Source organism: Squalius cephalus, assembly GCF_949319135.1.
Source record: "Squalius cephalus genome assembly, chromosome: 9".
Classification (NCBI taxonomy): Eukaryota; Metazoa; Chordata; class Actinopteri; order Cypriniformes; family Leuciscidae; genus Squalius; species Squalius cephalus.
In genome coordinates this window covers 39467636-39483590 of record NC_137130.1, presented here as the reverse complement: position 1 = coordinate 39483590, position 15955 = coordinate 39467636, and the positions used below count along the sequence as shown (strand labels likewise).

Below are 15955 nucleotides of genomic sequence, written 5' to 3'. Positions count from 1 at the left end.
GTATAGGCCTATGTCACGAAAAAATTGAAGACCGGAAGTACGTCTTTTAGTAGGGATACGGCTCTTCCGGTTAGCTTTTTACAATGGCGGAGTCTGATAGATACCGCTGGATCAAATCTCTCCGCAACCTGCCTGAAGTCACATATGACAATGTGGTTCGGATGGTAAATGAAAACTCTCAAGTGGAAACGTCAAAACTGAGGAAAGGGTACAAGTTCTTCTGGGAGAAATTCATTTTCAATTACAGAGGTAAGTGTTTGAATTCCGCCGCCAGTAAGGTAAACGTTTCTATGGTAACAGCGAGTTGGACCAATCAGCAGACGTTGCTGCTACGCTTAGGATTGTGGGTAGTGTAGTTTTTTTTTTCATAAGATCGCAGATAAAACATGTTTTTCTTAAAACAAGGTTGATTTCATACGAACTTATAGCTTCTACAGGAGCAAAAACCTTCGTTTCACAACCTCATAGCTCGTGGTCAGTCTACCTCGGATGGTTTAGACATTATGGCTGATAATCTAAATCCTTATCGAGAAATACTGTTGACCGGAAGTTCTGAATCCCTACTCCGCGTTCCGGAAGTGTGACATAGGCCTATTGCGAACAAATAAGAATTGTAAATTTTGTGGTGACTGTAAATGCCGGTTATTGTCATGACAGTTGTTGTGGCAAATCATCAGCATTAAAAAAATTTGTTTTACCATTCGGACACGTCGAGATGCTCTCGAGGGTGAACTTGACCATCAGCCGCCTCGTCTTGGTCCCTCTCTCGGTTCGCAGGAAGCAGTGGTTCAAATAAATATGGGCTGATTCCGTCCGTAAGCTGCAGTTGATTGTCCTCCTCGTACTCGTCATTGTCGTCGGGCTCCTCAATAAAAAATCCTACATAGGAGGATGCCTGCGGTGAGTCCGGTGGAGAGTAATCCTCCACAACTGAGTGCATATTGCTGAGTGCAAACTGGCATTCAAATCTGCCTCCATTTTGTAAGCAACGCCCAGTGTTGGCTCTGGCAACGCCTAACTTCCAACGATCCAATCAATTCTCGATGGATGAATTGATTCGATGGAAAAAAACAATTTTCACATAAATATGATGGATCCTCATTTCTTTATTCGGCTACGTTCTGACACAATTTCCTGTCAATTTCTTGGAAGCAGCCGACTTCAGGCCGAAAAGTAAGCTTTTCTTTGACTATTAGCATTTTTAAGACCCTTTTTGGGCTCGCCATCTTCTAACATTACACTCTGACACACTGTATTTCTAGGCTGCTTGAAGAGTTGTTCGATGACTGCTGCGTTTATCACCATGAGCTTAAAGTTTGCATCATAACCTCTCCTCAGTTGCTGGTTCACTTGCTCGACTTTTGAGCCGCTGTGTTCGCCATCATGCAGTCCCCTGACACTGTAAACAACCGGTCGTTTACAGGGGCGTATCGCTTCAGTCCTGGGGGAAACACTCATTTTACACATATTTGGTGCTCCTTCCTATAGACCAATTTCGAGCCGACGTCACAGTTACGTCACGGCGTTAGCTGGTGGCAAAACAAAGGGAAAACTGGAGGCGGCCAATACAAACAGCACAGATTCGGCTACATAATAAGGAGCTTAAATTATTATTATTGTTATTAAATGTCATCTTGTTGTGTTGTTGGGTGCAAGAATCGATGGACTACAGGCTCCAATTTGAAATTTTATCGCATAATGTTTTCTAAATGATTGTGATTATTTGTGAATCAACTATTATTGTATACTGTATATTGTATATGTACAGTATATTGTTTTGATTGATTGTGACTAGACTTTTTGAAGAACCTGGTAAGAAAGGGTAATCAAATACATAGTTAAAAAATGAATATGCTGTATCTGGAATTTTTATTTTCTAGAAAATATTCATATCATTAAAATTGCACCGTAATGTCACTCTTGACATTCGTCTTCTGTCTGGCCTTGGCGCTGGCCGACCACACAAGACCACACAAGTCTTGTGACTATTTAGTACAGTTATAGGCATCTAAAGCTTTATATGCCCTCGGTTTCTCTATCGGGTCGGTGTATAAGTCAGGCCACTCTGCCGCAGGTAGCGTTGACGTTAATCCTGTCAGATTGTCCATCCATTGACTGAGCGTGTACGGGTCAGCCAATCTGGGATGTCCGTTAAAATTTACTTTTGCAAATAACAATCGCGGTCCTGGACAGAGAGTGACCTTGCACATTAAGATAAAATCGGATTTTCTCCAGTCATTGTTAAAAAACAAGCTAACAAAACTTGCACACTAGCGTTAGTGAAGCGGCCAGAGGGATCGTTCTGCCTCCACCTAAGCTCCGCCCACAAAAAAAAGTCACCATGTTTACCAACTGAAAAGGGGTCTATTGTTGCGGGTGTATTATCGACATGTAAAAGTCTAGACCCTGATTAAGATGACCCCATTTTTTCAGATGTATTTGGTACATAAAAGTTAAACTCAATCCAATGTATACAGAGCTGTGTTTCTCAGAGAGTTTCTCAGGGTCTCAAATGTAAAAAAGGAACATCTGTCACTACATTACTACAGTAATTTATAGGCCTACACATTAGGGATGTCCTGAGCTGATCTCAAGAATCGGTATTGGGGCTGATTAAGCATTTTATTAACTGATCGGTATTGGCTATCCCATTTGTAAAGCAGGACAGATGCTTTTCTTCAGTAGTTCCTTCTTATGGGATCACCAGACTGTAAATTGGAGAGCTGTTACATGTGCTATTCAACACAAATCAGGATTATTTATGGGGAAATTGTTTTTTTAATGGACCCTAACAAGCTGAATTATAATGAGATAGCAATTTTTATTGCAATATTTCTAAGGTGTGGTATCTTTTTTATCAGTCAAACAATTGTATGGATAGAATATTTTAATTGGTTGCTTAAAGAACCATTGATACATGGAGCCATATTTGACATTTCTGGCAATGGCAACAATTTTTCCTGAATTTTTTCTTTTTTTTTTTTGGATACACCTTGGCATTCTGTACTTGAGTTGAATAATAACGAGAAACCTCAATTGAGAGTATTGTATAAACCACTGTTCAATTCAATTCAATTCACATTTGAATTATTTATTCACTTTTCACAATACACAACATTTCAAAGCAGATTTACAGAAAGTGCATGAGTCCACATTACAGTTTAGACTGATCTGTTATCAGAGGAAACTGTCTAAGTATTTCAGAAATGTACATATACAAAGTCACAGTTAGCTAAAAGTTTATTAATTTAAAGAATGTAATAATTTAATGCAGAGACACTGTTGACAAAGAATCGAGGTGATGTGTAATGGAGAATGCTTTGGTGTCATTGCCACAAATGTTTCTGTTTCTGTTTTAAACCCTGAGGTTGATTGTCTCTTTTTGTTCATTTGTTGTTTTGTTTCTTAGAGTGAAACCCTTATCTGATGTTTCACAACATGTTTTAGCTGTTTTACTGAAAAGGTTTTGCATGGAGGTTTTTTTATATTTTGAGTTTTAGAGTTAAAACTCACTCTTGTTTTTACTGATTTGGTAAAATCAAGAATCCTAATTGATTTGTGTTTGTAGTCTATGCAAGATTTTTTTAATTTTTGAGATGATTCGGTGTTGTAAGGCAGCTTTGTGTTTTGTTTTTGAGGGGGAGCTAATATTTTTGCACATTCAGTATAACGACTTTTATATCTATTTTTGTGTGGTTGTAACCATTCTTACTTCTGAGGTTGTAAAAAACTGTTTATTGTACTTGCCCATGACTCATTTGGTGTACATCTATTAGTTAATTTGTAAAAAAAGGTCTTTAAAAAAAAAATGATATCACTCTCTCAATCTCTCTCCCTCTTCAAACAAACTCCCATTCCTCCCTCCCCTTCTTATCAGCTGTGACACAGACACACACACAGAGACACACACACACACTTCTGCTCGTATTCTCCAGTAAAGATGCTGCAGAAAGTACGAGATCAGGTCAGGAAACATCCTGGAGTGAGTATTTTTAATTCTACTTCCCTTTTTCAATTAAGATTTATTAATCTATGACAAGCATTAATAAGGAAATAAAACATAATCAGCTCATTTGATTAGGTTGCTAATATAATGCTAAAATACGTCCTGAAGTGTCGATAAAGTGTTGCATGCACTGTAGGACTAAACATTTGTTTGGCATTAATAACTTCTGAGCTATAAGAAAACTGCTAACAATGTAGAATTAGTACACTCATCTACTGTGAATGCTCTTCAAACGTTTAAAAATGTTAAACTTAAAATAAAAATAACTTTGAATTAAGATAATTGGAACTGAAAAAAAAAGGATAATTTCATTTCATTTCATTTCAAAATATGATAATAAAGATCTAATCTGATGGCAAACCGGACCTTTTATTTTACAACACTTTCCAAGAGAACAAACCATAAATCATCTCATGTTTCACAGCTCATCCCACAGTTTTTCTTCATCTGTCTGGGAATGGGTGGAGCGTTCCTTTATTTGTTTCGTCTTGCCAGAGGACCTCATGTCACGTAAGGAAATTATTAAATACAATAATGGGTAAAGCATATGAGCAGTGCCATTTAAATACAAGTTGAACTGATTCTTCAGACATGGGACAATTGGTTTGGAAATTTTAGATAAATAATTTGATCCTAATACCATAAAACATCATAAAATTGCATTTAATACACGTGTGATATGCAAAATAAGGTATTTTATCACCAGAGTAAGTATAATTTATGTCTAACTGTGTCATAATTGAATAAGCAAAGCAGAAATAAATGCTAGATTTAATTTTAATTATTGCATTTTATTAAACTTTAATTTAAAATAAACAAAGTAGGCATTATAATTTTGTATCTGACAGTGTTACCTGCAACATGCCATATCTGGGTCAACACAGTCAGATATAAAATGTGATGGCAATTACTTAAGAAAGGGTGGTTAATTTGAAATATTTCTTAATCTTTTGGCTCTTGACAGCTGGAACAAAAGCAGTAACCCTGAACCCTGGAACCAGCTCAGCCCAGGATACCAGTACAAGGTACATGTGCCCACTGGGGTCATCATAGCAGTAGACTGGGGGTTTGGACTATGACATTAAACTATAAACCTCTATAGAGGTACACAGGAGACCATAACATAACAATTAACATTTTATTTTTTTTGTTATCCTCATTTGCTTCAGCAAAGGGAATTTGCATGTCCATGACTTAAAAAATAGAGGTGGATTATAGCAAAGAGAGCAGCAAGCAGAAGGGAAGGATGTCAAAATTACAATAACTCCCTCAGCATATGTTTAACAAAAACTTGCTTTTTCTATAATTTATAGCACAAAGTAAAATGTTACAAATTAGCATAAAAAAAGGGTAAACACCAGCAATCTTCTCTGTTATTATATGTCATACTGATATGTCAAAGTTTAGCACTAATTCCATATTTCTGCCATCAAAAGTGCAGGTTTTGCACTGTGATAAAATATCCATTTACGGTTGTTTTTGTCTGATAAACAGAACATGAGTTATTTCATAGCTACTTTCTAATGCTTATTTGCAAACATTTCACAGTCACAGTTGCACTGTAGGTTACTGTGGAGCTGATATATATGTGTATGAATAAATAAAGAAACAGAAGTAGCTCTCCTCGCGAGAAGCACAAAAAGAGACACAAAAACTGAATTTGTCTGGACGTGTATTTTGAGAATGATTCATCGCTCAACTAAGTGGCTTCATTAGTGTAGAACAGAATGATTTGGTATTTCCTGTGGATCTCATTTCCCTGAGGGTTTGATTTGCAGTAAATAAGGACTCCAGGAGGAGCCAACAGAGAGCCGTCGAGAGAGTTCAGACATTTCATCAGACTGATGTCCGGCTGACTGACTTTAGCACAACATCAAAAGTTCAAATTAAAGCTAAACGCTGGTCAATAGGGCCATTCCTGTGTGGGTGACAAACTCCTGTCTGCCCAGCTGAGACATGATTTAACTAACAGCCTGGTTTCCAATACAGATTTGTGCAAAAATTGTGCTATATTTTCTAAATGTCGATAAAAAAATTACGGCATTTCTATTTAAGGGATGGTTTAGCCAAAAATGAAAATTAGCCCATGATTTACTCACCCTGATGTCACCCTAGGTGTATACGACATTCTTCTTTCAGACGAATACAATCAGAGTTATATTAAAAAAATGTCCTGGCTCTTCCAAGCTTTATAGTGAGAGTCAATGGGTATATTCCATATTTAAAACTTTATCGACTAAAATAACTAGCTTCCGGCAGACGGCCATACGCAAGTTGACTTACGCCACTTACGAGTAACTCTTGAACTTGACGCACAACGTAATGATGAGCGTGGTTGCCCAGGCGTCAAAGCTTTCGCTACTCCTACATCTACGTCATACATCGTCCAGTGTTGCTCTTTTGGTGTAAGCCGACTTGCGTGTGGCCGTTTGCTGGAAGCTAGTTATTTTAGTCGATAAAGTCTTAAATATTAATATTTTTCTTACACGAACGCGTCGCTTCACTTCAGAAGGCCTTTATTAACCCCCCAGAGCAGTGTGGAGCACTTTATGATGGACAGATGCACTTTCATGATGGATAGATGCACTTTTATGATGGATATATGCACTTTCATGATGGATATATGCACTTTTATGATGGATAGATGCACTTTTATGATGGATAGATGCACTTTTATGATGGATAAATGCACTTTTATCATGGATAGATGCACTTTTATGATGAATGGATGCACTTTCATGATGGATATATGCACTTTTATGATGGATAGATGCACTTTTATGATGGATAGATGCACTTTTATGATGGATAAATGCACTTTCATGATGGATATATGCACTTTTATGATGTATAAATGCACTTTTATGATGGATAGATGCACTTTCATGATGGATAGATGCACTTTTATGATGGATAGATGCACTTTTATGATGGATAGATGCACTTTTATGATGAATATATGCACTTTCATGATGGATAGATGCACTTTCATGATGGATAGATGCACTTTTATGATGGATAGATGCACTTTTATGATGGATATATGCACTTTCATGATGGATAGATGCACTTTCATGATGGATAGATGCACTTTTATTATGGATAGATGCACTTTTATGATGGATAGATGCACTTTATGATGGATAGATGCACTTTTATGATGGATAGATGCACTTTTATGATGGATAGATGCACTTTGATGGACTTCCAAAAATATATACCCAACATATGCCACTCTCACTATAAAGCTTGGAAGAGCCAGGATATTTTTTTTTATATAACATTGATTTTATTCGTCTGAATAAAATGTCATAATATAATGTCAGAAGAATGTCATATACACCTAGGATGGCTTCAGTGTGAGTAAATCATAGGCTAATTTTCATTTTGGGTGAACTATCCCTTTAACTGATGTTATGCCACTAAAACGTAATTATTTTCCTCTCGCGATAAGTCATTCCAAAATTCATGGCAGTGGGTTTATGTATATCTCAGCCGACGCACTAGACATTATTTTTAATGGAAGGAGACGTAGGTGTGTTACCCAAGCATTAATGGCAAGGAAAGCGCCTGTGAGCGGCACATATGAGGTTTTTCTGGGTTTTTCTCCCTCATATCTGCTTCAAGCTCTTGAGAAATTGTGGCATTTCTTAGTGGTTTAGAATCCAGTATTCCCGTAATTCTTTTGTCTTTTATTAGTTTAATAAAGAACTCGTCTCTTCTTCTGTCCAAACACACCGTGCCATCAGTCAGGTGACTTGTAAATGCAATAAAACTTTTTTGCGATATATGGGAGTTTATCTAAATTGTTTCCATTGAGCATATTTTCAATTTACAATTTCAATTTGCACAATTTGAAGGGTAATGGAAAAGTAGCTAGTGACGCTCTTTACTAAGTGAAACTAATTTTTTACATCCTTCAGTCTTCAGTCAACATTTTATGTGTTCACTGTCTTATGAATGAAACTTACAGTACAGTACAGAAAATACATTACTGGTAAATGCCATCAGCATTCATATGTTACTTGGTTAGTTGGCTTTAATATTTTAAGCTGAATTTTTTTTTTTTTTTTAAGAATAATTAAATTTGTATGACAGTATATGATCATATTGTACATGTTCAAAGAACGGAATGATGTCGAATCACAACCACAGAAAACTCACATGTTGATTTTAGTGCGTGCGAGATGTGCACTGGTTGACAAGCCGTCATTCTCGCTGTCAAATGTTTCCTGATGTGGTCTAGATCTGAGGCCGCACGCCTGATTTACACTTTCTAAATGACTTGAAGTCTAGAAACTTGCACAGAAAGTATACATAGTAATAATACTTCACTGTCTGCCTCGACCTGCCATACAATCAACACGTTTTCTTTCTCCCATCTTTAGTTTGTGGCCATTAACACAGACTACAAAAACCTGAAGAAGGAAGGACCAGACTTCTGAAAGCGTCACCGTTGTTGGCTCAACTTTCATCACGAGATGCCCTTTACCTCATTACTACAAATACAAACAATAAAAAATAAAAAATAAAAAAATGAGGAAAACAAACCAAATGTTTTAACCAAATATTTTATTTATGTGCATTGGACATTAAGCTTGACAGAAATCCCTTAAATTGCAGAGATAACATGACCTCCCCCTAGCAAGCATGAGAAAGGGCGAAAGACGAGCAGATGTTTGTCTTTCAGTAAGCAGAACCTGAACAGCAGAGACTCATGGGAAGGAGGTTGAGCTCCCTCAGGCCTGCCCTTGAAGTCTGGGATTATTGGGAAAAGCTGCATCTGTTCAGAGTGACACATGTTTATCTCTATCTCTCTCACTATTTTTCTATCTGCACGTATTACTGTCTTCATTTTTATCGTCACCACCCTCCAGCCACCATCACACAACACACGTTCTCCTCGCTGAGTTGGCAAACCGTACAAACATACACAGGAAGTATTAGACTTGCAGTGTTTATTCTCCAGACCCCCAGAGATGTTAGAAGAACACATACCAAGATGCATGTCTTTTTATGCAAACATTTTATGCACGTCCTTAGCTACTGACACAAATCCCATAAACTGGGAATGAACTAAGGAGGTTTGTTTTGTTGGTTTGATTTCCAGTGTCATAGACTGACTCGACAGACAAATTCTCTTTCTCTGAACTGATTTAGGCACGTCTAATAAAACTAAGGCATAAAAAGATTTGGTAACACTTTATAATAACTGCACGCTATTAATCATTAGTTAAGCATTAGCAAACAGTTAATTTGTCATTTATAAAGCATTAATAGACATTAATAAGCAGTTTATAAATACAGTTATAAATGTTTTGTTCTTGATTTATAAGCATGTCTATAATGTGTTTAATAATTGTGTATGTAACATACTTTATTAATGATCAATTTATCATTTCTAAATGAAGTATTGCATTATTTACAAACCGGAGTTGTTTAGGAGTTGTCAGTGGTTCATAAGATCACTTAGAAAGTGTAAGTAAATGATTAATAAACTGTTTAAATACATATTATTATTCAGACATATAGTAATAGTTACTTAGTGTGTTAATAAATGCTTTATTAGCATGTATTTCTACTGTAATTCATAGTAAATTCAGGTAGTTATAAAGCATTTAGTAGTGGTCAGTTCACTATTTTTGTGAGCTCATCTAAAGTGAGGACTAGTTATGCCTTGTAAAGCATTTATAGAGGAGATTTAAAGGTTGTTAAATATTTTTATGTTCTGTATCACTGTGTTGTGTTTCTTTCCTTTTTCTGTTTAGAAGAAAACTGAGTCTTTAAATCTCCTTTATAAATGTTTTACAAGGCATAACTAGTCTTCACTTTAGATGAGCTCACAAAATAGTTAACTGACCACTACTAAATGCTTTATAACTCCCTGAATCTACTACATTTACTTACACTTTCTAAGTGATCTTATGAATCAATGACAACACCTAGTTTGTAAATAATGGTAAATAATGTAACTGGTTTGTAAATAATGCTATACTTCAGTTAGAAATGATAAATTGATCATTAATAAAGTATGAATATACAATTATTAAACACATTATAGATCAAGAATAAAGCATTTATAGCTGTATTTATAAACTGCTTATTAATGTCTTTTAATGCTTTATAAATGATGAATTAACTGTTTAGTAATACTTAACTAATGATTAATAGCGTGTAGTTATTATAAAGTGTTACCAAAGATTTTAGATCGCAGAACCGTGAAGATAAAATGCATTTCAAAAACTGAGAATGGACACAGAGCTTTATATATAGTGCTGAATTCAGTTACTGTGATGAATTGAGCAAAATGTCTTGTGGGGTGTAATGACTTAACTTTACTCAGTATGATATACAAGATTTTTACATTTTAATGGAAGTTTGTGCAAAACGTGCCACTATTTGGTTCCTTGTCAGTTCATGAGTTCATGAGAAATATTGATTTGAATTAGAATCATGTTCATTTGTTCATCCATGTATTTTGTTTAAAAATATATTTTTTAAAACTACCACAAATTATTTCCTTTTAAACGTTTAAATTCATGAACAATAAGGAATTTTTTTGGGGGAAAGGATGCATAAAATACAGGATAATCATAAAAACGACAATGACAAATTGTCAAAAACGAAAAAGTCAATGTGGGTTTAAATTAAAAATGTTAGTGACATTTGTTTACATAGATATTGCCAGTTCACAATGGCCTTTTTACCATGGTGTTTGTTACAGTAAATATGCATTTACTGCTGTAATCTACTGTGTCTAATCTAAAGTGGCGCTATAATGGGTGATGGCCTGGTTCACACACTGTGAGAGGAAATGTATTCAGTTACACATTGCTGGTTTGCATAGAGTTCAGTGTTTGTTTTCCCTGTACATTTTGATGCAGTTTGAGAAATATATATTCCGTGTTTTGTGGAAAATGAATAAAGAGCACTGCTGCAAACAATCTACCTCTGTCCAGTGACTTTCTATATATTCAGAAACTGTATAATTTATTTATTTTCATCAGATTGCAAAACCAAATTCGAATTATGGTACGATATGCCTAAAAGTGAGAAGTTCCTCCTTTGAGTTTTCCGCGTACAGACGACACCATTGTCAACCACTAAAAACGCTGTATTCTGCTGCCAGGCCATTAGATGGCGATGAAACACTATAGGCTGAACACGTAATACGCATGTGCATGACGCAGCAGGCTTCGGCTTCGCGCACGTCAGAAACAGAGGACAGGTTGGGTGCTTCACATTTCTTATTTGTGCATCCTCGTTACCTTTCCTCGCGTCTCAGCTCCACCCCCTGTAGGATGCGAGGGAAGGCTGCAAGGAAAGAAAAGGAGGACGGAGGAATCGAATGAAAGCTTTTTTTAATACATTGGAATACTTGATCACTCGAGCATCACTTCACCGCGTCATCAGCAGCGCTCAGAGGATCTGCCCTTATGTTGTTGAAGTTTGGTTATTTAAGAAATTCATAATAAATAATAATAAAGCAAGATACCCTGTTGAAATATGTGAGATGTGTGGTTTATATAAACTGCAAAGGTAAAGTAAAAAATTTAAATGTTTGTGACCGATGTGAAGCGGGAGGAGAATTTATCCGTGCGTCACGTTTTAGTCGATAAACCTCTTCCGCATAGGATACACCTGTGCATCCTCGCTCATGACTCCTCAGGAAGCTCCTCACTCCTCGACCCTCGACTCCTCGCAGTGCAATTAGAGAATTGAAATGTCCTTCAAGATGGCTGAACTCGATCGGTTTCCGGGTCATAGGATGGAGGAGCGAGGAGACGAGGAGGGATATTGAGAAACACCCGTTGTGTGTGTTCATCTGAGCCTCATTGGTCTGTCACTGCCCGTCAATGTCAGAATATTTGAGATGACCAATCAAATCAAAGTAGGCGGGCTTTATGTTCACAGACGCTACAGAACACGAATTTTAGCAGCGCGAGGCGCGACTCGACACTTCAGTAGTTATGCTCAAGTACGAGATAAGATGTAAGTATAGCTAAACTAAACATTTCATATTTGACAGCTGTTTTAGGTCATAAATGTTAGACTGACAGAAATAATCAGGCAAACTAACAAACTTTTGTCTAATTTCGCCATTTTTAACTGAAAATAGCCCTATGTAACGTGATTCCTGTAATGTAATAATTAGTTTACTGTCACTGTGAGGGGAGGGGACAAAAAACAGAAACCGTTTTCATCATATCAGGCACAAGGTTAATATGAATGTGTACATATTGAAAATTAATATTATAATATAGTTTGTAGCCTTCAGTAAATTATAAAAGCCCAGCTTTAGGAAGGGAAGAGACAGGGCAAGATAAGGATACTGAGAGAAAAAGAAAGAGTGATGGAGATGAGGAGAGAGCAGGTATTGACAAATAATCTACTGCCTGCTGACATGGTTTTAAAGCTATTTCTCATCCTTTTTTGGCCTTCAAAACATCTTAAAATGCACATATGCAGATCAGAAAAATCTAAATTTTCTCAGGGGAGTCCCCGAATCCCCCTAACTGCCTCACATTTGGGACCTCAGTGATTATAAAACCCTGTGTTTATTCTAATAAACAGCTGATATCCTAGTAATATGCATGTTAATAAGCAACTTAATAGTAAGAATTAGATCCTAAACTAAAGTGTTATTTTTTTTTTAAATCATACACTCATTGGGAGCTGAGCCACCCTAAAATGAAAATCCTAGAATCGCCCCATGTCACATGTATGTTCTGTTTTCATTTGGTTTCCGTTGTGTTGTGTTTCTAGTTGGCTTCTCCATTTGTTCTATTAGTTCAGTCATCCTTGTTTCCAACCTGTTTGTCTCCATAGTTACTGTAACAAGGTTAGATGTTTTGGGAAGAAGGAGACAGGAACCGGCGAACATTCAACAACTTTAATAATAATAAAATAATCCAATACAAAATGAAAATAAAGACAGCAGCCCCTCATGGGCGACTGCTGTCACATATAACAAAACACAACATAAAATCCAGGCCTGGCCTCTCGTCCTTCACGGTCGTCGCTCCTCCTTTTATGCCTCCGCTCCTCCGTGAGAGATATGAGACCGGTGCGTCACGCAGGTGTCACTCATCAGCCATCACGCCACCGGCCTCGCACCGCTCTCTCACGGCCCTCGGCCTCGTCCTGCTCACCACAGTTACTGATTTAGTGTGAGTTTTCTGTTCAGGTGTGTCTCGTCTATTATCTTGTTAGCTCCCCTGTTTGCCTGTGTATTTAAGTCTGAGTTTGTCTAGTTGTCTGTCGACTTTGCTGTAAGCCTGGTTGTTCTGCTTGTGTTTTTTGAAATTCCAAATTATCCTGAGTATTTCTGTTAGTTTGAGTTTGTGATTAATAAAGATATTAATCTGCATATAGATCCTGTTTCTTCTCTGCTGCAACCAAGACCCATGACAGATCGACAGACCTTATAAAATGGATCTTACAGCAGTCCAACTGCTGTGTTTGGACCAGGAACAGCACTCCCTCGAGGCCCATGCCCGGAGGTTTCATCAACTAGCGTGCCTCACTAACTTTCCAGACCCTTCGCTGCGTATATTCGACCATCCAGCTTGAAAGCGGAAATGAAGGCACGCCTATCCGGTGTGGGTCCTCTGGAAGTTTCTCTGAGTTTTTCATCAAAGCTATCAACATCAGCTGCCCAGTGGATGATTCCAGCCCCACTCCCAACGCTCCTGAGTTGGCTCCAGAATTTCTTCCAGTAATTACTGTTCCCGAGTCCATTCCAGTGCGGAAAATTACTACTCTAAGGAATTAAAGCATTGCCAATTACAGTGGTCACAATGCATCCAGTGAGTGATCTCCCCGATTCCGTTTCTGAATGTGAAATCCCAGAGTCCTTCCTGAGTGTGAAGGCCTAGAGTCCGCTCCAGAAGGTAAAACGCCTCAAGTGGGTCGCACACCGGACGCGCAGCTCAGCGCTGCGCCGCGCCACGTCTAGGACAACTCTCACCTGAAAATCCGTTAGCATCAGCAATTTTCTGATTTCTGTAAATAAATATAAAACTAAATGTATATTGCAGCACGGGGTGAAGTCCGTATATACATTAACTACGATTTGAGACACATAAATGTAAATTTAATATAAAACTATGTAAATGGCGCTCTGTGGCGCGGCAGGATTTTGAACACGGTCCTGAGCCGTTGCTGGGTGCCGCGGACAGACGCCTTAAAGGCGCCGCCGGTGTGTGTACTCTCATAGAGAATAATGTGTTCGAATTTAAAAGACGTGGCGCTGCACGGCGCGGCGCTGAGCTGCGCGTCCGGTGTGCGACCCCCTTTAGTCTCCAGTCAAGATAGCCATCACGCCTGAGCCTGGGTGAAATTAGCAACTGTTATGCTTTCGTTATGATGATAACGTATTCAAGGAGACTCTGGGTGCACGCAGGACTAGTTTTATCATGAGGATTTATTAACTCGACTCAGACTCGCTAACTCTTCAGCAGCATAATACACACTAAACTTTTAGAGCTAATTTGCATACACTTTACTGACAAGTGCTATAGCCAATAAGAACACAGGATACAATGTCTCTGGCATGTGATTGGTTCTTAGCAGAACGTAAGAATACTACAGCAACCATGCAGTACTTTTACGTTTTAGTCATTATCTACAAGCTTACCATAATTAAAAACGTTAACATTTTAATTAAAAGTGGCTAAAATAATCAACCACAGTAATTTGTACATTATATAGATAGCAGACTTAAAGTAAAAAAAAATTAAGCAAGAATCTTTTTCGTGATCATAATGTAAATGCCATTATTGAAAACGATACCATTATTGTCTCTGTGTAAACTACAAAAATGTGAATTTGTGAAAAGGGTGACATCATGCGCATTACGTGTTCAGTCTATAGGCGACTAGTTTACAAAGTGACATTGCCAACTACTGAAAAATAAAAAGCACAGAGGAGGTAACAACTTGCATAATAAACATCTTCTATGAATGTGGTGCCCCTAAAAGGCTCTTAACAGATCAACTACAGTCATTAGCCGCGTTTCCACTGTCGGGCCAGGGCCGGGCCAGGGCTTTAAACGGGCCGTGCCGGGCTAATAGCCTCGGGCCAATAGCACCGGGCCTGCGTTTCCACTGTCGGGCCAGAAGCTCCACAGCGCTTCACTAAAACACGCCCGTAACACGCCTCTCTGGAACAACGTCACTCTAACCCATCATTTCACCAACAAATGGAAGTTTTATCAGAAAACTAATCCGAAATCACTGGAAACAGCGTTGAAAACAAACATGAGAAAAGCGGCCGTTTGCTAGCATTTTTTTTGTTTGTTTACTTGAATATTAAAAACCCAAGCATCGATGTTTTACCACAGATTTACAATAAAAAGTGATACATTGATCATAATGAATTAATTTATGTCAAAATTGCACATTAGTCACTCAGAAATAAATTACCATTAGGTCTATTTCACAAAAGAAAGAGGACACACTTACTTTTTCAGTCGCGTCTGTTTCTTTATCATATTTACATCACATTTAGAAAAAAATGATAATTTCTACAACTTTATGCCACGACCTGAGGAGCTTTAGCAATCTCTCGACTCCCATACAGATATTTTCAGTCAGAGAAACAGAGGAAGCTCCCGAAAAAAAAGTTACTTTATTTTATGATAGTCCGGTTTAAAGAGACGAGACGTAGGCCATGACAGATAAAATAAAAACATGACTGTCATAGCCTTTAAGATTGGTCTGATTTCTTCAAGCGTTCGCTATGTTTTTTTTTACTATGCGTATCTTCAAGCGTTTACTATGTTTACTATGGTAACGGTTAGCGCGCATAGTCTTTTGCATCACAAACAGAAGGCATTCAAACATGAACGCGAGTTAAATTATTTTATTTTTAAGTCTTTAATGCTGACAGAATCATCCGGCGCTGGTAAACTCCTCCTCTGTTGGTAACCACTCCTCTAGCCCGAGC

The 15955-nt window shown here is 37.6% G+C and overlaps 1 protein-coding gene across 1 annotated transcript; it reads left to right on the top strand.

Annotated features, from left to right (window-relative positions):
* The first annotated feature begins 3889 nt into the window (after nucleotides 1-3889).
* ndufa4l2a (NDUFA4 mitochondrial complex associated like 2a) lies at nucleotides 3890-10952 on the top strand. The gene is made up of 4 exons (XM_079881638.1): nucleotides 3890-3982; nucleotides 4431-4516; nucleotides 4971-5031; nucleotides 8395-10952. The coding sequence occupies exons 1-4, from the start codon at nucleotides 3941-3943 to the stop codon at nucleotides 8449-8451; spliced, it is 246 nt and encodes an 81-aa protein (XP_079737764.1). The 5' UTR covers nucleotides 3890-3940; the 3' UTR covers nucleotides 8452-10952.
* Nucleotides 10953-15955: the final 5003 nt, after the last annotated feature.

Excerpts from the sequence above, each read along its gene's own strand:
- ndufa4l2a (XM_079881638.1), top strand. The coding sequence starts at position 3,941 with ATGCTGCAGAAAGTACGAGATCAGGTCAGGAAACATCCTGGA. Across the intron at positions 3,983-4,430 it reads AGGTCAGGAAACATCCTGGA|CTCATCCCACAGTTTTTCTT; the intron begins GTGAGTATTTTT and ends CATGTTTCACAG. Across the intron at positions 4,517-4,970 it reads GCCAGAGGACCTCATGTCAC|CTGGAACAAAAGCAGTAACC; the intron begins GTAAGGAAATTA and ends GGCTCTTGACAG.